The sequence below is a fragment of the Bubalus kerabau genome, chromosome 16 (assembly GCF_029407905.1).
Source record: "Bubalus kerabau isolate K-KA32 ecotype Philippines breed swamp buffalo chromosome 16, PCC_UOA_SB_1v2, whole genome shotgun sequence".
Lineage (NCBI taxonomy): Eukaryota > Metazoa > Chordata > Mammalia > Artiodactyla > Bovidae > Bubalus > Bubalus kerabau.
The window spans coordinates 19,793,013-19,819,428 of record NC_073639.1 but is presented as its reverse complement, the minus strand read 5'-3'; the positions used below and the strand labels follow the sequence as shown (position 1 = coordinate 19,819,428).

At 39.1% G+C, this 26,416-nt stretch overlaps 1 protein-coding gene across 9 annotated transcripts in view; it reads right to left on the bottom strand.

The window, feature by feature from the left end:
- Window positions 1-26,416, bottom strand: part of INPP4B (inositol polyphosphate-4-phosphatase type II B) — an 855,034-nt gene that overhangs the window by 77,666 nt on the left and 750,952 nt on the right. For 8 of the 9 annotated variants that reach the window (XM_055550387.1, XM_055550386.1, XM_055550394.1 and 5 more), the window contains 5 exons: window positions 20,314-20,486; window positions 18,940-19,063; window positions 17,761-17,878; window positions 12,142-12,282; window positions 10,360-10,457 (listed from right to left, as the gene is read on the bottom strand). In XM_055550387.1, the coding sequence (XP_055406362.1) occupies window positions 10,360-10,457; window positions 12,142-12,282; window positions 17,761-17,878; window positions 18,940-19,063; window positions 20,314-20,486 (654 nt within the window). The remainder of the gene's footprint in view (window positions 1-10,359; window positions 10,458-12,141; window positions 12,283-17,760; window positions 17,879-18,939; window positions 19,064-20,313; window positions 20,487-26,416) is intronic. The other variant, XM_055550389.1, reaches the window with a different exon arrangement.

Here is a 26,416-nt window from a genome sequence, read left to right as displayed (position 1 = left end):
AGTGGGTCTCAAATCTTGGGCTTCCCTGGTGGCTCAGATGGTAAAGAATCTGCCTGCAATGCAGGAGACCTGGGTTTGATCCCTGGATTGAGAAGATCCCCTGGAGGAGGGCCTGCCAACCCACTCCAGTATTCTTGCCTAGAGAATTCCATGGACAGAGGAGCCTGGCAGGGTGCAGTCCATGGGGTTGCAAAGAGCTGCACACTACTGAGTGACTAACACACACACACACACACACACACACACTCAAATCTTATTGTTCAATAAAGGGGGGGCTTGTTAAAACACAAAATATTGACCCCACAACCCCATACCAATTTGTTTGAAATGATTCTTTCATGGATGAAGTGAGGAGAGGTGCTGAGTGGCAAAGGGTAGATTGTGCTGGTCCACATTGATTAGCTCTCACTATCTGAACCCTTTCCCTTTCTGCTATTAATAGCAGGTAGCCTCATTTCCCAGGCTACTTCCTGCCCTTTGATTTATAATTAAGTTAAGACAATAAGGATTGAGAGGGAGATTAAGTAGGAGAAAGAAGCCAGAAATTAGTATATTTCTCTCTCTGTCTGTTTCTCTTGCTGTCTCTGGAACTGGTCGTGGCTTCTCCATGACTCCAGCTCGCACAAGACAACTTCTCTGTCCATGGTCCCACCTTCTACTGGACAGTCCCACCAAGAACCTAGATGGAGGTGGGGAAAGGCAATTTTTCTGCTCTGGGGCCAGCTGACCTAGGTATCTTCAGGACCTGGGTTAGCTACTGCTAGATTCCTGCTGCTGCTAAGTCGCTTCAGTCGTGTCCGACTCTGTGCGACCCCATAGACGGCAGCCCACCAGGCTCCCCCATCCCTGGGATCCTCCAGGCAAGAACACTGGAGTGGGTTGCCATTTCCTTCTCCAATGCATGAAGGTGAAAAGAGAAAGTGAAGTCACTCAGTCATGTCCGACTCCTAGCGACCCCATGGACTGCAGCCTACCAGGCTCCTCTGCCCATGGGATTTTCCAGGCAAGAGTACTGAGTGGGGTGCCATTGCTAGATGCCTGCTATTGCTAAATGCTGGATGGCAACATCACCCTGGTTAATGTCTCCTCAGTTTCTTCATGTTTATCTCCAGTCTTCCACAGTAAATTCCTAAAATGCTCATTTGCATGACTGGGCTCTGACTAATATGGCTACTAAGAATTTTGCATTATTTTTCAAGTTACCACAGGACAGTCTGGGCTAGCATATCCTAACCATCTGCAGGTTAGTCACACCCTGATCTCAGCCTCAACATTTATAGACAATGGGAAGGAGGCAAAGATGAAAGAGATACTCAGAAAAGGGAGAAAGGTGATGGGGTAAGGGTCTAACAGTGCTTTTTGTCACCCACTGCTGAAACTTAGTTGACAGAACTAAACAGCAGCCTCTGACATCACTGTTCTGGGAATGCTAAGGGTCTATCCTTGTGTTCAGAAAGGATCTCTCTACATAAATGTGAACCTTTCAGAGGAAGTCTAGTATTACCAGGTGTGGGGAGAAAGGTAATAATTTAGAAATTTACTTTGAAAGCTGCAAAATAGTTAACCTGTATCAGAAAGTTCTTTCACTCAGTAGAAACAATCAAGACTGTTGACTTTTAGTTACGGGTGTGTGTGTGTGTGTGCGCGTGCACAATCGTTGCATGTGTTTGTTAACGCCTTCTGAGATATTTGCTTTACTTCATTTCCTCACTTTATAAATTAAAGTCACTTGCAAAGGCTGGGAAGGACTGGAGTACTGTGCTCAGTTACGTCTGACTTTTTGCGACCCTGTGGACTACACCCTGCCAGGCTCCTCTGTTCATGAGGTTTTTCAGGCAAGAAAATGAGTGGGTTGCCATTTCTTTCTCCAGGGGATCTTCCAAACCCAGGGATCGAACCCGCATCTCCCATGCCTCCTGCATTGTAGGCAGATTCTTCACCAAGAAGCCATCGAGGAAGCCCAAGGACTGGAGGCCAGGCTCAATTTAGGTGGTAGTCTAAGGGCAGAGAGCTCTGAAGAGCAGGGACAAGAAACACCCACCATAGCTTATTCTATGAAGTGAAGGCAACGTGTTCTAACTCATAGTGACAGCAAGCCGTGTTGTGTGCATCAATATACGTGGGTTCCAATTGTAAGCAGTAAATGGATGAATATTCAGAGACAGCTTTCTCTGTTTACGGAGCATTGCCTGTCGACCCAGCACACAGAGCTGATGCTGTCTGCATTGATTTCATCACACACTTTCTGGTCTGCAACAGAGTTCATAAAATAACCACTAACTGAAGAAAATATCCATTTAAGTAGCCTTAATTTTCACTGATAAGCAGAGCAAATGTGGTACAACTCTTCTCTCTGATACATGTTCAGTATTCCAAGAACTGATTTATATGTGGCTCCTTGACTTTATCCATTTGTAACACAAGATACCTGTTAGCATGTGACAGGGACTGCTCGCCACACTCCCTGGTTTCCAACAGGAAGAATCCAACAGGGTGATAGACTAAAGACATCTGCCAAGGCCTAGGGCTGATTTCTTTCAGGGCACAATATGTGCTATAAACATTGTAGTTAGTTCTTTTTCAGCAATAATCTGAAGTGTATCTGTTTGTAAACTCATTTCACACAAAGTACAATTACGAATGACATCTTAGTGGTTCCAGTCTTTTCCTTTCTTCTAGAAACAAAATCCAATATTATCATTCAGGAAACTATTACCACATATTTGTTCTAGAAAAATTATCTCGATTTACTAGAGTGATGTGTTAAGTTTGAAAAACTGGTTAAATTTTCAATGACGATATTTTCTTTTTTTAAAGATATTTTTCTTCATGTAGACCATTTTTAAAGTCTATATTGAATTTGTTACAATATTGCTTCTTTTTTATGTTTTGATTTTTTGACCCCGAGGCATGTGGGGTCTTAACTCTCCAACTAGGGATCAAACCCGCACTCTCTGCGTTGGAGGCTAAGTCTTAACCACTGGACTGCCACGGAAGTCCCTCAATGGCAATACTTTAAAAAGACAAAGTATGAGATGATAAGGGGTGAGTTGATTCATTCTCTGATCTAACAAAAGCCACTTTTAGATATTGAACACTGTATTCACAGTCAAGTTTTTCTTTTGCATTTATTTCTGGGAAATCCTCTCATTTGAAGCTTTTTCTTGTCCCAGTGGAGTCCTATTACTTTTTTTCTTTTAATATTTCACATTATTTTGAGTTTTAATATCTATAATAATTTTCTTTCTAATTTTATCCTTAACTGAACAGCTTTGCGCCTTTATTTTTAAGTGAGAGGTAAGATAAATTGAAAAACTAAAAACAAAAAATGTTAACTGAAAATATAAATTCAAAGGAACAAAAATCAGTAATTGCACCTTGTTAACCAAATCGTAGCTCAGCAAAAGTGAGCACTGGAATGTGTGGCATTCTTGCACAGCTTTTATGAATTATAGTTAAATAGTTAACTATAAATTATTTTAAAGAGCTTGATAAGATAACAAGGAAAACCATGATTGATCTGATTTTGAAAGTTAGTATGGTGGATGTGTGGAGAAGGAAATGGCAACCCACTCCAGTATTCTTGCCTAGAGAATCCCGTATACAGAGAAGCCTGGTGGGCTGCTGTCCATGGGGTCACACAGGGTCAGACACGACTGAAGGACTTAGCATGCATGCGTGCATTGGAGAAGGAAATGGCAACCCACTCCAGTGTTCTTGCCTGGAGAATTCCAGGGACGGGGGAGCCTGGTGGGCTGCCATCTATGGAGTGGCACAGAGTCGGACACGACTGAAGCGACTTAGCAGCAGCAGTAGCAGCAGCAGCATGGTGGATGTGAACAAAATCTTTTTCCAAGGCTTTTTCCTCTGAAGCCATCAAAGCACCACGGCAGACCTGATGACATTGGTGGACCAGCAGGGGTACAAAGACCAAGCCAGAACTGCTCTTTGGACTCCTTTCAAACCACTTATACTCAGAACATCAAACTTAAAGAATTATCTGTGACCTTTGGTTCGAATTCTTCAGGTGTTAAAGGGCTTCAGCCAGGCAGGGCAGCTTTTTTTTTTTTCTAAAAACCAGAATACTACTCTTTCCCTTTCACTGAGGGTTCTGACTTTGCATGCTATGGGAGGCCTGTCCTCTGCTCTCCCTCAGGGCCCTTTGCAGGCATTCTGGTCAGTTCCAGAGGCCTCACCACGTACCCCTCTATAGAACCTCTAGATAGGGTGGTCAAGAGCATGTGTTTACCTGCTCACCCTTGGCAATTCTATCTGTCCTTTATAATTTCTGTTTCTCTTAGGAAACTAAATCAAATAGAAAAAAAAAGAAGAAAGAAGAACGAGAAACCTTCTCACTCGACTCTTGCTTTTAGCCTGCTTTTTCATTTCTCTACTTTGCATTCACTTTAAGTTTCCTAAGGGTGGCTTTTACTGTTTCTTTACTTGTACATCATGAGTTCTCTGCCTGAATATTTGTGATATGGTTTCAACCCATGCTTTTATTAAAACTACTCCATCAAATATCATCAAATACTCTTAACCACCAAATCCAACAGCTACTCTTTAGTCCTCATTCTTCTTCCTTCAACAACACATTCTTATTCCACCTTTAAAGTTCTTTATTCATTTATTTGGCTGCATAGGGGCTTAGTTTCAGTATGTGTGATCTTTTGTTGTAGCACATCAGCTTCTCTCTAGCTGTGATATATGGGCTCAGTAGTTGTCGCTACTGAGAGATCTTAGTTCCTTGACCAGGGAGGGAACCTGTGTCCCTTGCATTGCAAGGCAGATTTCTTAACCACTGGGCCACCAGGGAAGTCCCCACAATTGGTATTCTTGCTCACCTTCTCCTAGTTGATATTCTTTTCGTTTAGCTACAGTGATGCTCGATGACCCTGAATCTAAGCATTTCTCCATTTTGTTGTGTGTTCCTTAGTCTTCCTTTCCCTATATTACAGATGATCTCCTCCTATCATGTATGTTTTCTCATTTCCTACATGGAATACATAGAAAATTATTTAAACAATTCCTCTAAAATTAACTATCCATAAAATATTAGTACTACAGTCCCTAGGGTCACAAAGAGTTGGACACGACTTAATGACAGAACAACAACAATCCTATTCTCTTATTTCTGAAGATGGAAAGAATGCATAGGCACTTTTCTTTTTCCCCATGCAGAAGTAAAATCTGTGGGAATTCATGACCACACGATGAATGTCAGAAATGATCAAAGAGAAACTAACACTTTTTGGACAACAAAAGCAACAAAAACAAAAGTAAATTATTCATAGAAAGGATCAATACTAAAAAAGAGCAACTAGTATTCTGGGAAGAGGGCTTCCCTGTTTGCTCAGGCAGTAAAGAATCCACCTGCAATGCGGGAGACCTGGGTTCGATCCCTGGGTTGGGAAGATCCCCTGGAGGAGGGCACGGCAACCCACTCCAGTATTCTTGTCTAGAGAATCCCATGGACAGAGGACCCTGGTGGGCTACAGTCCATGGGGTCGCAAAGAGTCAGACATGACTGAGCGAAGAGATTTAGGGTTAAGGTACATGATTCCTTGATCATGCCAAGTCTTTAAAGTGTAAGCTACTAGGGGCAGAGTCTTTCATCTTTCACCATCCATAGCAATAGGTACAGAGTCTCACACATGATATGGTCTCGATCAATGTCTGCTAAATTGAATATGAGGCTTACAGCAACCACAGCCAAAAAAATACAGGATGAAATATAACAACAATATTTTACTTACCTTCATCACCAACCTAAGATGTGTTCTAAAAAATATCTTGTGCAATTGTTATACTACAGTTGATGAAATATTATATGTAAGGCAGGGATATCAAATACTGTGGAGGTAGTTGACATCAGCTCACTAAAGGCCCTGCCTGATCCCCCTTCTAAGCTCATAAGCTAGAACAGCCTACCCTTAAAGCATTCACACAGGGACCAATAAATGGCAGCACTCCAATAGAACTGCATGAAAATATCCTTCTCCTTTGCTTAGGAAAAAAGACAAGAGAAGGGCATTATTATCAAAGAGAGAAATGAGAGATTGCAGATTACAAATTGACACTTGGTCAGTCCTTATTTAAAGGGAAAACAAAGCATTTCATCTGCTCCTTCCACGAAACTCAGGGGCCTCGAATCATATGAGATGAGATGGTTACTCTAAATCATTGAGCAGTTTGTGCCAGCGATTTACAGAAGTACTTTATTTTATTTTGCTAACCCACCACTTAAGTGTCTTAATGCTTTTGGTAGGGTATGAAAGGGCCCTTGAAAGGTTTCTGAGCTCATCAAACCCATCTGGAAGATCAGAGCCAGAGAGAGAGAAACACTCATACCTGCCCCATGGGAGTTTCCCTACTTGATCAAAGGGGCCAGTGAATATCACAGGCAGGGCCTGAGGGGAAGTAGCTCCTGATGATTTACTGAGCCTTAGAGTCAAGGCAGCAAGAGCAACTGTCTGGAAGCTGCATCACTAAGCCAGGATGGGAAGGGAGAAATCCACAACACAAGGTACCCGGACAGAGCACAGACCTCTCAGCCATCAACAGCTCTGCCTGATACCAACCTCAGATAAATATATATATATATATATATATATATATATATATATATACACACACACATACACACACACACACATTCATACCAACCTCAGATAAATATATATATATATATATATATACACACACACACATTCATACATATAGATGTATACACATACACATATATGTACACACATGTATATACACATATACACATGTATGTATCCCATTAGTGGAATACTTGGTAGGTGGGAATGGCCTCTCTCTCTCGGCAGATTCATGGGATCTAGAGCTGGGAAGTGCCTGTTACAGAGGAGGAAGCCAAGAATGGGTAAATCCTTTCCTGTAAATCTTTGCGGAAACATCTATTGGAGCAAGAAATATACATATATATGTAAAAACATACATATATATCTAAATGTACATCTATACATACACGTGTATGTACAGCTCTAGATCCCATGAATCTGCTGAGAGAGACAGAAAGACAGAGACAGAGAGAGAGACAGAGAGAGAGGCTATTCCAAAGGACCAAGCCTTTCACTAATGGTCCTGCAGATACAAGGAAGATGGAGTTGGAGGATAGTAATTCTTGAATTTGATGATTTCTTCCAAATGAACTTGAGACTTTCAAATATATTAGTCTATAAATCACCAGACTATGCTGAACACACTGAAAGGAAATGGAGTTCTGTTGTCTGGCATCTTTAACTTTACTCCCCTCCCCACTAATGACTCCTAAGGGGTGTGTGTCCTATCAGTACAGCTGATAGAGCTATCAGGACAAAAGGATTCTGCATGTGTCGACTGCTGAATTGAGACTATCAACTGAACCTACTACATATTTAACAGACTTGGAGAATATCTGGGGAAGAATCAATGTTTCAGACCACAAAACTTAAGTATAAGAAAAGTAAAAGGATGGTAACTGTTTGATTGAAAGGGAAAATATAGGCTAAAATGACTTATTCATTAACTCCTGATATTGCAAAACTAGGGGACATCCCTAAATTAAAAAAAAAAATCTTTTGGGATAAAAAGGAAAGTTTTTATTTACTAATAGAATTTCACTAGTTCATAAATAATAAAAAACCAGAGTAAGTAAATGATGGATAGGATATCCAAAATGGATGAATAAGTGAAAGTAATATACTTATCCTTTTAACACTACTACAAATTATCCCTTGATTTCACTATGAAAGAAAAATAGTAGATTATATGGATTAGGTACATGATCCCACATGGAAATTTTTTCCTCCTTAACAAATAGCCTAACCTTTATTCCCACACTTAATAAAACTTTTTGGTTCTTCCTTGAATGGAGTGCAATCCAGTGATGCTTTGGGTTACAATATTTCTGCATGAAGAATAATCCTATATATGTCAGTATAATTTCAGATATGGTTCAGACTTTTGTTATGAAAAATAGCCACAGTCATGTCACACTTTCATTCTGCACCAAATCTATGTAGTGCTGTCTCAAAAATATGTTGTCGTAACAGGAAACAAAATATCAGAAAAATTCAGTATGTTAAGACAATTTATTTTAACTAATGAAATAAAACTGATTTGATGCAAAAGTCCAGCCTGTTTTCAAGGATGAGATATTTTTATATGTTTCTAAAACTGTTATTTTAATTAGCAATACATTATATGAGATCTCATGTTCTTCAAGTTTTTAAAACTTACACTCCCATGGAGAGTTTAAATGACCTTAATGTAGGGTTTACTTTGTATTTCCTATCTGAGAAACATTTCAACAATTATTTATACATATTTCTTTTTTGGAGTCCATAATTGTTTATGTATATAGTATTGAAATCATCCAAAGACTTTATCAACAACCTACTTTTTAATATAACGTGTGTTTTGAGTAGAGATGGTATACCATTGGTTCTCAAACATTAGTATGGATCAGAAATCATCCGGAAGCCTTATTAAAACAGAGTGCAGGGCAAGTGCAATAGATCTGCAGCGGGGCCTGAATATTTGCATTGATAACAAATTTCCAGGTGATACTTTGAAAGGACCCCTATAAATAGAAAACAAGTTGTCTCTAAAAATTCTGGGAATTACTTCCAAATTACAAGTAACTGTGAGAGAATTATCCAGCAACATCCAAGTTATAAAAAACTTTTCCCATTAATTACTAAAGCAAGATAGTTTTGTTTATATTATTAACCTTCCAAGTAATTTACAAATCTGAAATTCATAAGTATGCTGACTGCCAAAGAATCCCTCTGTACTTAATTTCTATTTGGCATTAAAAAAATTTTATGTGAAATAAAACATAAAAACAGCAGTAAAATTCTCTAATGATACATACATGGATATGCTTATGCCACTGTAATATTCTGAAGTAAAATCACTGTGTTATAAAGAGGCCTAAATACTCTGCTAAGTATTTAACCAAGTAATCAAACCAAGTATCAGAATACAGATCAGTCAAATTGCCAGCAGATAGATGACAGGCAGGCTTTAATTACAGCTTTTGGTAACAATATTTCCTACTTTATTAAAATCTAGTTTCTTATTGTGACTATTTAAGTATCTCAACTTATTTATGTATAGTACTTATGGAAGAGCTCCAAATACATTCTTGAATCTGTGATTTTGGATTGCTCAAATACGTGCTTAATTTTGTGGGGGGAAAAGATGGCAGTACTGAACCATGGCCCAAAATAAAACAGAAAACAAAATGTAAAACATATTTCTATAGGCTTATACCCCAACATGTTCACAGAAATATTGCAATCAGTTCAGTTCAGTTCAGTCGCTCAGTCATGTCCGACTCTTTGCGACCCCATGAATCGCAGCACGCCAGGCCTCCCTGTCCATCACCAACTCCCGGAGTTCACTCAGACTCACGTCCATCCAGTCAGTGATGCCATCCAGCCATCTCATCCTCTGTCAGCCCCTTCTCCTCCTGCCCCCAATCCCTCCCAGCATCAGAGTCTTTTCCAATGAGTCAACTCTTCACATGAGGTGGCCAAAGTACTGGAGTTTCAGCTTCAGCATCATTCCTTCCAAGGAACACCCAGGATCTCCTTTAGAATGGACTGGTTGGAAATATTGCAATAAGTATGTTCAATAATTTGTGCCTTAATTTATATCACTTTTAATTAGTTGTAAAATTTATGTTCTGATTTATATAATAGGAATATATATATACGTACACACACACAGATCCTGATGCTAGGAAAGATAGAAGGCAGGAGGAGAAGGGGACAACAGAGGATGAGATGGTTGGATGGCATCACCGACTCAATGGACATGAGTTTGAGCAAGCTCCAGGAGATGGTGAAGGACAGGGAAGCCTGGCGTGCTGCAGTCCATGGGCTCAAAAAGAGTAGGAAATGACTGAGCAACTGAAGAACACACACACAAATATATGCTAGAGATATATCTGATGTAGACTATAAATCAGAAACCTAAATCTGTATTAAAGTCTTTTATGTAGTTAAGAATGTACAAAATTTCTGTTGGATTCAGTTGAGATTTCTAATTATGAATTCCTTATTTTTAACTTCCAGCACTTTCCCAGGGCACCGAAATTAATGTCCTAATATGAGCAGCAGGACACACTTGAATGCAATCAGAACAACGAGGCAGGTGTCTGCGAGGCCACCTTGGCAATCAGTCTCTTTGGCGCAAACAATTTCAAAATCACTCTCACATTCCCACCCCGTGTTTTTTCCTTCCATTGACCTTTATGTCTGTCCTCTCCCAAAGAATTATTAATCAAGAGATTATTATTGTTGTGGGGTGGTTTTTTTTTTTTTTGGTAACTTGCATACTTACAATCAGGAGGCATCTTTTCCATAAATACTGTGTAATACTCTTTAAGGAGTTCAAAATTTTCCTGATTAATACTTTCTTGCAAAGAGACATCTCCAAACCTAAATATAGAAAACAGAGAATAATTGTGGTTTATAAAACAGGACTCCAAAGTAACTTTTTTATCTTTCTTTTTTAAATAGATGGTAACAGTTTTGCAAGGCAGGAGTCTGTTTTTTGAAACAACATTGCATAATGGTGATTTCTAACATATTCTAGTTTCCACTGGCCCTGATTCCACCGATCTTTTTTGACATACCAAAGTATTCTTAGAATCATCATATGCGAACCTGAATGACATAAATCTAAAACACCAACCCCATGCCTCTGCATAACTGAGACTCTGTCCAAGTTAGTTTCTCCATCTCTGCAGGGCTGTATCTCTAAAGACACAAAACCTCTTCCCTCTCTTTCTATTTTTCCAATCTTCCTCTTCACCAGTGATAGCTTGAGGAGAGGTCCAGAAGACCAGGACCAGATACTGAGCTGCATATAGCCTTAAACACACTGCTACAGGCGCACGTAGGGCCCTCCACTCTCCCAGGGACAAGCTCACTTCTGTAAACTATTTTTTCCTGTCCATACCATGAAGGATGCCAGCCTCTGTACTGGTGCTCTTCTGCTATCTTCTCAAGAGGACTATAAACGTAGTGGTTTTTTAGTTTAGTTAAAAAGCAACAGTAAATGATTAAAACATTCTTACCTATCATGGCAAAGAACACACTAGCTAACTATGGGGGTAGGAGATATATGGAGAAGGCGATAGCACCCCACTCCAGTACTCTTGCCTGGAAAATCCCATGGACAGAGGAGCCTGGTGGGCTGCAGTCCATGGGGTCGCTAAGAGTCGGACACGACTGAGTGACTTCCCTTTCACTTTTCACTTTCATGCATTGGAGAAGGAAATGGCAACCCCTCCAGTGTTCTTGCCTGGAGAATCCCAGGGACGGGGAGCCTGGTGGGCTGCCATCTATGGGGTCGCACAGAGTCGGACACGACTGAAGCAACTTAGCAGCAGCAGCAGGAGATATATAGAGACTAAATTATAGATAAGGAAGCATTTTAAATACTCTCCAAAAGTTTAACTTTGGGGAGCTTTTTCAGCCAGGCTTTATAGCAAGACAGTATCTTCTTTCTGTAAGAAGTTTTAGAGAATCTTTTAAAAATCTATTCTGTGAACCTTAACTCTTATCTGTTTTTGATAATCTCTACATGTGAACCATATGAGATGCTAAAGTTAATTCCTTCATCTGCTAAAAAATGGTTTGTTACAATTACTTACAAAATCACATAAAACCATATGTCATTTAACTGAGCAAACTATTATGAAAGGATGTGTTGGCATCCTCCAATAACAATTATTTTAGTAAATAAAACAAAGGAAAGGATAACATGTTTTAGGTCCAGAAAATTTTGCCATAATTAGTAGAGTTTACAATGGTGAAATACATGTGAGCATAAAACAATTCTAAAATTTGATACACACACATAGGTATTCGGACACATGAAGAAAGCTAACCCATGTGAATATTTTGGTATTGACACCAATATTTTCCTTATTATTTTACAACTTTAAATTTGATATGAGCCAGGAATCCTTAAATATGAATTATTCTATCAAGTAATTTAGTATGGATGAAAGGAAAATGTTACCCATGAATCCAGTGTCTATGTACATGTGGAATTACTCGGCATATTCATAACAATTTAAAAAAAAAAAGAACCGATCTTATATCTGAACCTTACCTCTCAGCAAGAGTTTGCTGTTCATTGATTCCAACGTTAAAAAGTACTGGATGCACATGAAGCAACTGTCCTTCTTTGATCTGCAGAGGCAGTGACTCAAACACCCTTGCTGGAACCTTCACCTCTACCACATAGTGTTCACTGGAGAGAGGGGGACAGAGAGATATAAAGCAGTACTGCTTTATTCCATTCAATTGTATTACCATAGAGTCATTGAAAAGAAACAACAAAACAGCTGGAATAAAGCACTGATTCAGGTTTTTGGCTGCTATTTGCTTATTTTCTATTATTAATTCATTTGATACTCATTTCATTCACTTCACTATTAAATTACTTGGCATAAAGAAGTGTTTACATTTACTTCTATTACTTTGAGTTGTTTTAGGAAACAAAGAACATTTAGTGCATGTTCATATACCATGTGCATAAGAGCGTCAATATTTGTTTTCTTGATTTAATTATTTTAGAACCAAGTCTCAGTGATAAGCAATTAAATGATGGATTTTCAATAAAGTGAAACTAATGAATGAAATCATTTATAACATTTTTAGCATAGCCTAATTGTTATTATTGATGAACCCCCCTGTTTGTGATGGCCTGATGGAAATGCAATAGTTTTATTACTTAAGATGTAACCTTTGGTGATTCCTGATCATTTCTCCACATTATCATGGGAGTATGTTTTCATTGGAAATTTCCATTAAAAATTACCCCTAATGTTTAGTGTTGAAGATTTAAGTTAGGACTCACAAAATAAGGTCAAGAAGAATAGATGCTTATATATTCATTCTGAAATGTAGTATCTTTTGATCCAGTGTGAACTGAGCAAAGAAATGTCAAGTTTCACCTGGAATTAAGGAAAGTCTGTGTGTTTCCTGAACCATACAGATTGCTAGTGTTGTAATATGTATATGGCGTAAGGAAGAACAGGAGAATCGGCGGGTCTCTGAAACTCTTTTCAGTTTCTCTGGTATAATAATACTGATGCTTACTCTGAATCCTCGACTGCGAGACATTTTCACCTCAGCTTTGAACGAGAGAACTGGGAAATACCATCCATCCAGCAAGCAGGGATGTTAGCACTACCCTCAGATGGATGGACTTTTTCTTTTTCTTTTTAAAATTGCTTTCAGTGTCCTTTACAATAGACTGGCTAACAGACAGCTGATATTTACTTATTTCAAAATTTTCTGGAATATGAGAAGATTCAATGGGTAAAGTCTGCTCTGCTTTTAAAGATTGCTCTAAAGGTGAAACATTATACACTTTATGATAGCTTTTTAAAAATTGAAGCATACTTGATTTACAATGTTGTCTTAGTTTCAGATGTATATCAAAGTGATACAGTTATACGCACATACATCTTTTCAGATTCTTTTCCATTATAGGTTATTATAAAGTATTGAATATAGTTCACCGTACTATTAAGTAGGTCCTTGTTTATCTATTTTAAACATAATATTGTGTATCTGCTAATCCCATACTCCTAATTTATCCCCCCATTCTCCTTTGGTGTGGTAGCCATTCCCTTCTCCAGGGGATCTTCCCAACCCAGGGATTGAATCTGGGTCTTCTGCATTTCAGGCAGATTCTTTATCATCTGAGCCACCAGAGAAACCCCAAGAATACTGGAGTGGGAAGCCACTTGCCGTGGTGGGTCAGATGGTAGAGAATCTGCCTGAAATGCAGGAGACATGGGTTCAATTCCTGTGTCAGGAAGATCGCCTAGAGAAGGCAATGGCAACCCACTCCAGTGTTCTTGCCTAGAGAACTCCATGGACAGAGGAGCCTGGTGGGCTACAGTCCATGGGGTCACAAAAAGTCGAACACGACTGAGCTACTAACACTTTCACTTTCCCCTCTAGTAACCATGTTTGTTTTCTATTTATGCTTTTTAAATAAGTACATTTGTATTATCTTTTTGATCCTGCATATAGTGATATCATATGACACTTGTCTTTGTATGACTTGTTTCACTTAGTATGATAATCTCTAGGTCCATCTATGCTGCTTCCAATGGCATTATTTCATTCTCTTTTATGGCTGAATCGTATTCCATTTTGTACATATGTGTGTATATATGTATATACATACACACATCAATCTTCTTTATCCATTCATTTGTCATTGGGCATGTAAGTTGCTTCCATGTCTTGGTTTTTGTAAATAGTGCTGCTATGAACATCAGGGTGCATGAATCTTTTTGAATTACACTTTTTGTTTTTCCTAGGAATGGGATTGTTGGATCATATGTTAACTTTATTTTTAGTTTTTAAGAAACCTTCATACCATTTTCCAATTAACGTTCCCACCAACAGTGTAGGAGGGTTCCCATTTCGCCACAAACCTCTCCAGTGTTTACTATTTTTAGTTTTTGATGGTGGCCGTTCTGACTGGTATGAGGGGATACCTCTTGGTAGTTTTGATTTGCATTTCTCTAATAATTAGCGATTAAGGTGAAGGACAGGGAAGCCTGGCATGCTGCTGTCCATGGGGTCGCAAAGAGTTGGACACAACTGAGTGACTGAACAACAAAATAATTAGCAATGTTGAACATCTTTTCATGTGCCCGTTGGCCAAATGTATGCTTCTTTGGAGAAATGCCTATTTAGGTCTATTGCGCATTTTTTTTTTTTGATCAGGTTATTTGTGAGTGTGTTTTATATTGAGCTGCATAAGCTGTTTGTATATTTTGGAAATTAATCCCCTGTCAGTTGCATCATTTTCTCCCATCCCATTGGTAGTCTTTTTGTTTTGTTTATGGTTTCCTTTGCTGAGTAAAGGCTTTTGAGTTTAATTAGGTCCCATTTGTTTATTTTTGCTTTTATTTCCATTGCACTCAGAGACGGATCCAAAAAACATTGCTGCGATTTATGTCGGAGTGTTCTGCCTATGTTTTGTCACTCCATTAAAATATAATTGACATAAGCTCATTGTTTTAAGTATATAATTCAGAGTTTTAGCAAATTTATAGAGTTGTGCAATCTCAACCATAATTCACTTTCAGAACATTTCCACTGCCTTAAAAAAATCTCCTTTGACTGTCTGCATTCAAACCCCAACCCCCAAAGTCAGCCCCAGGAAACAACTGATATATTTCTATGTCTCTACAGATTTTACTTTTCTACATGTTTCATATAAAAAGAATCATGCAACATATAGTCCTTCGTGTCTGGCTTTTCTCATTTAGCATCATTTTTCAGTCATGTGTGTCATAGCATGTGTTAGTAGCCTGCTGAATAGTGTCCTGTTGTTTGGGAATACCACATTTTGTCTGTGCATTCAAGTTGATGAACACTTGATTACTTCATGATTTTGGCTACCTGTGTTCTGAAAAATACTGCTAGTTTTGTGTGGACATTTCCTCTTGGGAATATACTGATGAGTCATGTAGTAATTTTAGGTTAACTTTTTCAGCAACTGCCAAATTGTTTCCAAAGTGATAGGACCACCAATAATGAATGAGGATTCCAGCTCAGTGAACATGGACTGTCTTTTCATTTATTGGATCATATTAACTTCTCGAAGCATTATTTTGTGTGTTCTGTTTCCAATTCTAAAGCAACCATCTTATGACTAAGAACTAAATTTGTGCACAAATTTAGAAGTTGCTCAGTCATGTCCACCTCTTTGCAACCCCACGGACTATATAGTCCGTGCAATTCTCCAGGCTAGAATACTGGAGTGGGTAGCCTTTCCCTTCTCCAGGGGATCTTTCCAACCCAGAGATCGAACCCAGGTCTCCCGCATTGCAGGCAGATTTTTTTACCAGCTGAGCCACAAGGGAAGCCTAAGAATACTGGAGTAGGTAGCCTATCCCTCTTCCAGTGGATCTTCCTGACCCAGGAATTGAACCAGGGTCTCCTGCATTGCAGGCGGATTCTTTACCAACTTAGCTATCAGGTGTGGTGTGCATGCTCTGACTCCCCGAAACCCCATGGACTGCAACCCACCAGGCTCCCCTGTCCATGGGATTTTCCAGGCAAGAATACTGGAGTGGGTTTCCATTTCTTAGAGTGCTTTATTAAATTCAGTCTGATGTAGTTATTCTATTTGATGCTATTGTGAATGGTTATCTAGTCACCATTGTTTCTAACAACTTTTCATGAGTGTGCTTTATTCTTTTTCTTCTCTGGTCCAAACCAAGTCAGCCCCCTCTGGCAGGAGACTGTCAGGTTTTATGGCCTGCTTTGCCCTCAAAACTGTGCTGACAGAGCTGGGAATGATGGGAGCAACTCGGCAAAAATGCCACAGACTCCTACTGACTTATCCAATGCACACCAGTTTTTCACGAATAAATATTTCTAAATTTGTGCACAATTTTAGTTCTTAGTCGTAAGATGGTTGCTTTAGAAAATTCTGTCCAATTATGATGTCGCTTTCTGGAGAAAAAAATTGCCAAGCTGCTCACTTTGCCATTCCAGTTTCATTCCCATCCATATGATAGCTTTTGAATTTAGATACAGTCTAAAGAACTCCCTCAGAAAAAAACATCTGCACTCTGCCTAGAGCAAATGGCCTGGTAAGTTTCGCTTATAAATTGTGATAAAAGTATCCGTTTCCCACTTTTGCTAATAATCTTCATAGTAATACAAGGTGGCACTGTTTTCTAAGCATGTATATGAGCAATTTTATTCCCTTTTCTTCCAATGAATGGCAAATTAAGCATTAGGCTGCATTTGAGATACTTAGTTTTAAAGGGATGTGTTTTTTCTTTATATATGACTTACCTTTCAATCAACCATGGATTTCTGGGCATTCTTTACACAAAATTTTAAATAATTATATGTTTATTATAGAAAGAAAGCAAGTTTAGTTTGAATTTTTATATTTCATACCTAAGTCTCTTCATTTCTCTCTGGCACGAAAAGGGCTCTCTTTAGAAAATTCATTTTTTTTTCACTCTGATTTGAGAAAGCTTCAAATTTCAAATATCTTCATGCAGCATTTAAAAGTGCTAATGCCAGAATGGTTAAAATTTCGAGGACTTCTGACTGAAATAATTTATCCATAGGATGTAATTCTTCTATTGGAGGTCTGTTCTACACACCATCATTTTTCTTAATTATTTGATATTTTGCCCATCATACAATGACCTTCAAAGCTATTTATTTAAAACTGTTCTTGGAAATCTCAGTCTGACAGTGAATTGTCAAAAATAATTAAGAAAAATGGTGGCATATGCCCCTGACATAGAAATACATCTTTTCTAAAATGTTGCTGCTTTTAGCAGAATTTAATATCATCTCAAGAATTATGACACTATTAACCGAATGATTCCAGCAAAAGTAAAAACATCCAGAGATTTAGACTAGATAGTAATAAAAAGAAAAATGTTTTTTCTCATGCTTACTATTACTTTGAATTCCTCACATTTCACGGGGGAGCATTATCCTATTTATTTCACTACAGTGCAATTTATAAACATCCATGAAACTTCTAGGAGTTTTTCAGTATCTTCCTCTGTCATGTCACCTACATTTATTTCTCATTCAAAAAAGGAAAAGAGAACAAAAGAAACATTTCCAAGCTAAATCTCAATTCTCCTTGGCTCTGTTGTCAGAGGTTAGTAAAAAACATCTAACAAAGCTTAGTCTTTAGGAAATGGGCACCACTTACCGCCTTCCTGTTATAACTGGCAAGACATCATTGGATGTGGCTTCAATTATTTTAAATGCGACTTTTTTCAAATCCGAAATACCAACGGCCATGTCCTCCAGCATTCCAATTTCCTCACCTAAGCAAGGGCAAAGGAACCTAGTTACAAACACACTATTTGAAGAGAATGTCACTTTGTACTCCGCCTCCCTGCTAGAATTTGTTCTAACAATTTAGTGAATGAGTTCCTGAATGCAGTGAATCCATTCTAAGGACATTTGCCTGAGTCTGAAGGTTTTCATCAGTGAAATCAGAACCGTTTCAATAGACTCCAGCTGTCCATATACCCTTTGAAGGAAGGAAGGAGGTATACCTTTCCTGAAAGGCTAGAGAAAAGCTTTAATTCTTTGATGACACAAAGTATTGTGCAAATCTTTCTCCCTTGGCAGGACTGACATTTGATTTCTAGAAAATAGAAACGGTTGCATTGAAGATCACTGACCTAAGCTCATGCTAGCTTTATATTTAATACCCTGAAAAAATAAAGCCTAACGAGGAGGTAATTAAGAATAAGTCCTGTGCAAAAGAAATATAATGTGAGCCACATACACACTTTTAAATATCATAGAAGTCAGATTTTTAGAGTAAAATTTTAAAGGTGAAATTACCTTTAATACTGTTTTCCTTTAGCCCAATATATCCCAAACAGCATTTCAGCTGTAAATCAATATACAATGATTAATTATTCATTAATTATTAATATAAAACTGTTTTCCACTAGTCTTTGAAGTCTGGTGGGCATGTCGAGGACTTATTGATCTGGCCTAGGTATGTTTCAAGGGCTCAATTGCCACACCAACCTATGTATTGAACAGGGCAGTTCTAGACATTAGAGACTTGGGAACTTTAAAAATCCAGTCATTGAAACTAGGTTGGCAAAGGCTTTTTATATTTAAAAAGCCAGATGGTTGCTCAGGACTCCACTGTGAAGTAATCTATAATTCCATTTTCAAAACATAATGAGGTTAAAAGCACAGTGACAAGGAGAATGAATATAACGAACTGAAAGTTATATTCTTTCTCTAATGCTTGATGCAAGAAAGGTTGACCTCTTATTTTTATGTTTAACTGAAGAATCTATGGATCACGTAGCCTTATGAATAGGGATATTATTTTGACATGGACTAAAGCAATACTCACTGTACGTACTCAGCAGTCCTTCATACTGTACTATCAATCCCACCGTGTGAAGCTGCTCAAGGAAGCCAGGCTCATACAGACTTGTGTGCAATTTGATGATAAATCCACAAACCAATCCAGCAAGCTAAAAAAAGAAAAGAAAGAAAAGAAAAGCACTGAAGAAATTCCTGGGGTCAGTGAGCTTCAATTTAAAAATATTTAAGACTTTTGAGACATCACAGACTTCATTAGAAATTTCCAAGTATGTGTAACAAAATTGTAACTATTTATATATCCATTTTGAAACCACGGATGTCTACACCCATGCTGTAGGACAGTTTGGGAAAGGCAGCACTGTGAAAAGGGAAAGACCAGGCAGTAAAATCATAAAAAGTCACTTAACACTTCCAAGACTTTCTCACTTATTTTTGCACATGAAGAATAGAGATAATAGTTCTCATTCCACAGAGTCGTTGAAAGAACATAGTGGAGAGATTTGTGTAAGGTGGAGCAAAGTGCCTGACACTTCGCTCCATTTACTACTGGGTCATCCATGAAATCATAGGGGACAAGAGATATTTTGGTTAAATTATTCCCTTTATCTGGATGGTTTACAAAGACAGACTTCTGTCTCTTTCCCTCCAGGTGTGTGTCTACAAAACTCAGTCATGGGTGCAGGCAGGAGGGGAGTGGGAGCACGGCTATTCTGACGGAGGCCAACCTTGTCGCCACGGGCTAGGGTGGGGTGTAGCAACGGAGGTGATACTGCCCAACTTTCATCCAAGACTATGGCCTGGCAAACTTCTATATAAATGACAAAAACAAAAAGCAACAACAACAAAACAGACTATTATAAGGCCCTGTCCCGGAATTCAGGAGGGAGCTGTAGAAATAAGGGTTGCAAACAGATCCCTTTTGCCAGTCCTGGCTACTATCTGCACAGCGCATGGTGCAGAGACCCCAGGAATAATATGAGGACAGGACAAGGGACTCTTTCTTCAAAGACTCTGTGCGCTGTGAAACAATGGACATTTCAGGGACTTGGCCACCTTTTTGCAGAAATAAATACTTAAGGTCTCACACACTGTTTCTATTCAGCTAGGTATCTATCATGAATAAGAAAAGCTGGGTATCAATACCTTAAGAAAAGGATCCCCTTAAAAAGCAAACTACTAGACTTTCTTGGCATTCCAATGATTAAGACTCCAAGCTTCCAATGCAGGGGGCATGGGTTTGATCCCTGGTCAGGGAACCAGGATCCCACAGGCCAGGCGGTATGTATGGCCAAAAAAATAAAATAAAAAGCAGACTATCATAAGAAGATCTCTTTCCTCACTGAGGATACTATCTGACAGCCCATCAGTGCGCTGGGCTCAAAAAACAAGAGGCACCTACTGCTTGGCTGAAGACGATGTCTCTTCTCAGCGTCAGCATCAAACACTGGGGCAGGCTGTAGGCGAGCTCCTGGAGGAGCACGAAGGTCAGGGACTGCTTAGCTCGATTCACCACTTCTCCCATGCAGTCCTTCAGTGTAAGGATGAGGGGATACAACTGCTCATACCAGTCTTCTGTGGGATGGACAGAGCATAAGAAGAGTGGGATAGATAGATTAAAGAAGGTCTTGGAGGATAGAACCAATTTATTTATTGTCAGTGATGTTCTACGCCATACTTAGAAGTTACAAAGATAAAAGATTTCTAATCCCAATCTTTCCTCTGAACTCCTGATGTCTATAACCAGCCACCCATTGGATCTCTCCACTTGGATCCTATCTCACTCATTTATAGAAGAACTTCTCTTCCTCTCTGCTCATCTCTAATCTGGGCATTGCCTGGATCTTGGTGGATGGTGCCACCAAACTCTTCCCCTGCTGGAAACATATTTTCCTGGACTCCTTCTATAGTCTTCACACTTACTGGGTAATGAAATTAGTTCTACCATCATAATAGGGCTTCCCTGTGGCTCAGATGGTAAAGAATCTGCCTGCAATGCGGGAGACCTAGGTTCTATCTCTGGGTCAAGATGTTCCCCCAGAGAAGGGAATGGCTACCGCCTCCAGTGTTCTTGCCTGAAGAATTCCATGGACAGAGGAACCTGGTGAACTACAGTCTAGGGGTTTCAAAGACCCATCAAACACTCATCTTCCTTTTGCCCTCTCCCATCATCAGTTATCCGTTTCCCATGGACTGCTTTCTATCCTGCTCTGTAAGTGACTCCTCTTCCTCCAGGCATATCCTTCTCCAATCTTTTCTCAAAAGAGTTGCTACAGAGATCTTTCTAATCAATTTGAATTCCATCACTCACTCTTTCATTTCCTTACTATTTTAAAGACACCAAAGCATTCAGAACAAAGTCCCAAAGCATGACAGACCCTGCATTATCTGATCTCTGCCTATGTGTCCAGTCTCATCTCTCAGAGCTTTTTCATTTGTAGCCTTGAGTCCCAGGAGAGCTGAACAGACAAATTTCCCCACACCTGTTCTGCTCTCTCATCTCAGTGTCTCTGCAAATCCTATCTGCAGTCCTGGAGCATTCTTCCCTTGCTTATCTTCCTGACAAATACTTTATCTTCTCTGCAGACTCAATTTAGGGTTTCTCTCTTCCAGGAAGTCTTCTTGATTTCCCCCCTAAATCCCCTCCTCATTTACTAAAATTTGGGTCAGGTTCACTTTCCTTTGTGTTCACAGCTCCTTGCCCATACTCTTCTGCAAGAAAGTGAACTCACTGAGGGCAAGAAATTTCTGTTTCAATCACTGGATCTCCAGATCGCAGCATATCAAATATTCAGATTTTAATTAAATGAGTAAAGTTGGAATAAATAGAAAAAAGTCTTTTAACATATAGGCATGAATGAGAAAATCAAGTTTTTGACAGTATTTGGAATCTGAATAGCTTTTCTTCAAATCAGGATACAAATCTGAAACCATCTGTGCTTTCTGTATGCCTAGAGATTTAACATGTTTCAGTTATATAATTATGACTTTGGCATGTGATATAGAAACAAGTTATATTCTATTTCAGTCTATTTGAAAATCAAATCCTGACAAAAGTCAAATATTATAAATTCCAGACTGTGTGCTATTCCATTAATATATAAATTGGCAGTGGTATAACAAATACAAATACAATTGAAAAGAAATGAGCGCATGCTGAAAAATTAACTATGAATCAAGATCTGAAGTGATACGATCTTCTCAGTTTACAGAGTGAGTGGTCAGTAATCAGTTAAGACCTTGAAAGAGTTATAGGTAGTGATGAAAAGAATCATAATCATTATTGCACCATATCTACCGTCACTTACTTATTTTATGTTCTATAATAGATTAGATGAAATAAACCAAAATGGTTGAAAGGATAATTAATGGTCCCAACTTAATAAAAAGAGGGCTCCTGTTAATATTCTATGTAAATGCTTATGTGAAGTTGTAATACAAAATACATTAGGAACATTAGGAGTTATTATTTTAAAATATTGTAGAATTAAGTGTTATGACAGGAATAAAAAACACTAGAGAAAAGAGAATTCAATGAAGGCCTATTAAATCTGTAATCATTTAATAAAGGACTCATTTGTGGGCAGCTTAGGATAAAATATGAACAGTGGTTCAGCTGAAATAGGCACCGGGTAACTATTGATTTTTATGTCATTAGTAGACATAAAAGGGCAAATGGAGGTACATTAGACTTATTTTCAGAGTAAAAGACACATCAAGAAACATCAAGAAGAAATACTTGATATTCATATTGTTTTCATATTTACATTGTTTTACCTTTCACTCTCTTATTCGATTACTGTTCTCAATATGAATATGCAGACACATACATGTGGAAAACAAATATCTCAGTAAATCGACCCAGATGTATATCTTAAAAGATAACAGACTGAAAACCCATTTTGCTTTGTGTTGAGGTCTGCAAAAATGAATTTCTACTGAAGAATTCTCCAACACAGAATAAAGCCTGTGTGCAGTAGATGGCGCTGCTTTATCAGCCTGAAGTAAAACTACCTGGTCATTTACTCCATTCTGGCAACTGATTTACACTCTTCTACGCGTTTGCAAAGTTCCCAAATAGCAGGTACATGTTGTCCGGGCACCTAGCATCCTATTCTGTGTCAAGTGATCAATAACCTCGCCAAAAGTGTGATAAGCTCTTTCTATCAGAAAGTGGAAAATTAACTTATTTCCCACCCCCCCCCAACCCCCTTGGAAGATACTAAGTGACAGCTCAAATTAAACAGAGCTGATGGTTTTTCTTAAGGATCTTTAAAAGAAGAATCTTCACAGATTTCTTCATCAGCATAATTTTTTTAGTCACTTCTAAACCTATCTTCACAAATGATTAAATCAAATTTAACCATTTGATTTGTAATCAGAAATGCAATGAGATTAAAAAAGAAAGAGATCCCCTGATCTAGTCCTACTAGAATAAAACTGAGGACCTGGAAAAATAAACAAACACACTGAAATTCTAAGTCTAGAAGTGCTCTTAGGTATTTGACACTAACCACTTTCCAGTGTCTTTGCTTACTATAATTATATATACTTCTAATGACTAAAATTTAAGGAAAAGGACAATATACGAAAACAATGATGAATAAGAAAATTACAAGTTGGTGAGCAAGGCAGAATGTCTTAAAGATAGCAGTAAGCTTTCTATAAGGAAGTATATATGAGGAAGCTAAAAGTACATTTTTTTTCCCTAGAAAAGAAGCAATTTAAGTTTAGCAAATAAAGGTAAATCTCACTGGCAAATGCAAATTGCAATGACTTCAGGTTTTGTTCCCTGTTAATATTCACTCAGTGTAAATCTCAGGTTCTGAAATAGACACAGTGGTGTGTGACAGGGCAGAGACAGGCTGAAGCAGTCAGTTCATAAGGGGCCTTTTTGCTTCAATGAGCATTCCAAATCACTCTGAGAAAGGCACAGCGAATGCTTAAGTTTTTTCCCTGAAAAATATTTTTGGGGTACAACAAAAAAAGCAGCAGCTCCTGACAACTCTGAGACCCCTGTGACATCATCTCTTACGGCTTCCTGTCTCTCCATACTTCACAATTCACATGGGGTTTATTTTGTCCTGACGGAAAGTCATTTTCTGGGATGGATGAAGACGGTGTTCATTCTGCGTTTTCTAGATTCAAGTAAGAAATCTTGAAATGAGATTCAGACTTATCTTTAAACAACGAAAAGTGGTGCCTTTTATGTATGAGGGAACCTTCTGAGGCACTCTAAATTATTTATGTCTTCATGTGAGTGGTCTTACATGGGTGCATATTATATGCAAAAATTCATTAAGCTGTTCACTTAAGATGTATATACTTTTCAGTGTCTGTGTTATAGCTCAATAAAAGGCTTTAAAAAAAAATCTTGAAATGCACACATCCACTCTTTTGAGTTTAGCTTCCTCATGTTTCAGCTGAGATTTTTACACACACACACATATACATATACACTCGTATGATAAACCCAGAGACGCCAGGTAGCTAAGGGCTTGCCAACATGTAGTCTCTGCGCCTAGACCTCTCACAGAAGCTAACTGGCCCAGCAGGCACTTAAGTGCCCGCATCATTGATTCTATCCCCTGGGCTCCTTTTAGTGACAGAGGAAAATATGAAGAGAATGTTTTAGTATCTCTATAAAAACTTGCTGAAACTCCTTAACCCTGAGACCAACAAGCAGAGTCTTTCCTCAGGAAAGCATAAAATGTGTGTGGCTTAGCTGAGCTTTTCCTGAGCTTTGTGAAGTGTGTTGGAAGTCGTCCAAGCAGAGCCTGTTTTCCAGCCCTTGACTCGCTTCTCTAACAGGATTCAAGTGAATTCACTGAAGGATTCAAAGGATGACGGCTGGGCACCCCCCTCACCTCCTCCACACACCATCTATTTCCTGTACAGGATGTTCACGTCCTCTGAGCTCAATGGCTCTTATGTTGCTCAGGAGGAAAATAAAAGGGCCAAATTCCAACCGATGGTAGCAGAATATAATGTTTTCTTTCCAATTTCTGAGCCATTTTCTTCTCAGGTGCTCAGTCTCCTTCATTCACTGAAAATAATTAACTTCACAGAAGCTTGTAGCCAGTATTATTTTTGTTATCACAACTTTTCAGACATTGGGAAAAAAATGAAAAGCTCAAAGCTTGCCTGCCCATTAAACTTTATGCAAAGGGATAGGAGAAATATATGAGCCTGGCTCATAGGATTTACCTAAGTTCAGAAGATGATGAAATGCAGAGCAGAACAATTAGAATAGCCTTTAAGGAGGGTGATAAAATTCCCAAGGTTGTGAGAGGAACCCATTCCACAGCTGACAGGATTTTTAACAGGATGTCCAAACCTCAGGTGGCATAGAACTGGCAGTGGTTTCAAGGTTGGGGGCTGGGAGTGGGTATATCTCTGCCCATAGAGTCATCGATGGTTTTGAAGGGCCTCTGTTCTATATCAGGGCTCCCCAGTGGCACAATGGGAAAGAATCCACCTGACAATGCAGGAGATGCAAGTGACACAGGTTCAGTCCCTGGTTCAGGAAGATCCCCTGGAGTTGGAAATGCCAACCCACTCCAGTGTTCTTGCTTGAAAAATTCCATGGACGGGGAGTCTGGTGGGCTATGGTCCATGGGAACACAGGAGCTAGATGCAGCCGAGAACACAACTGAGAACTGAGAACACGATTGCTCTACATCAACTCAGAGATGGCTACCTGTGTGACCGGCTGTGTTTTGGGTGGCACCCACTCCAGTACTCCTGCCTGGAGAATCCCATGGATGGAGGAGCCTGGTAGGCTGCAGTCCATGGGGTCTCTGAGGGTCGGACATGACTGAGCGACTTCCCTTTCACTTTTCACTTTCATGCATTGGAGAAGGAAATGGCAACCCACTCCAGTGTTCTTGCCTGGAGAATCCCAGGGACGGGGGAGCCTGGTGGGCTGCCGTCTATGGGGTCGCACAGAGTCGGACATGACTGAAGTGACTTAGCAGCAGTAGCAGTTACAATGTGAATATCAGTGCTTGGAGGGATCAACTAATGATAAGGTTTCCTCTCCAGATACCTTACAGCAGGACTCCTTTGTATAATACACACGTGCAACTTTGGTCATAGACCCTAGACACCTGGCCATCAGAGGGCTCCAAATATCAGCTGAATCCCAGGCTACAGAACACAGAAATGAAGCTAATCCAGACAACAGATGTGTAATCAGGGAACGAGATGCACCTGCTGAGGCCAAGCTGCCTAGAATGACGTCCCTGGCCACTAAGAATGCCCTCCTCCAAGTCTTCCTCACTCCATTTCCATCTTTATGAATCATTTCCTGGCTCTGGTCCAGGAATTTAAAAAGAAAATCTATATTCATCTGTCTTCAACAAATGCTAAGCTTCTTCCTTGTATCAATTTCCCTTTTTTTTTCATCGCCCATCATGAGAAATACTGCATCTGTGGAGGACTGGCCACCAGGACCCCTTGATATTCACCCCCAAGGATGCTCATGTGCCTTCTAAAAAATGGTG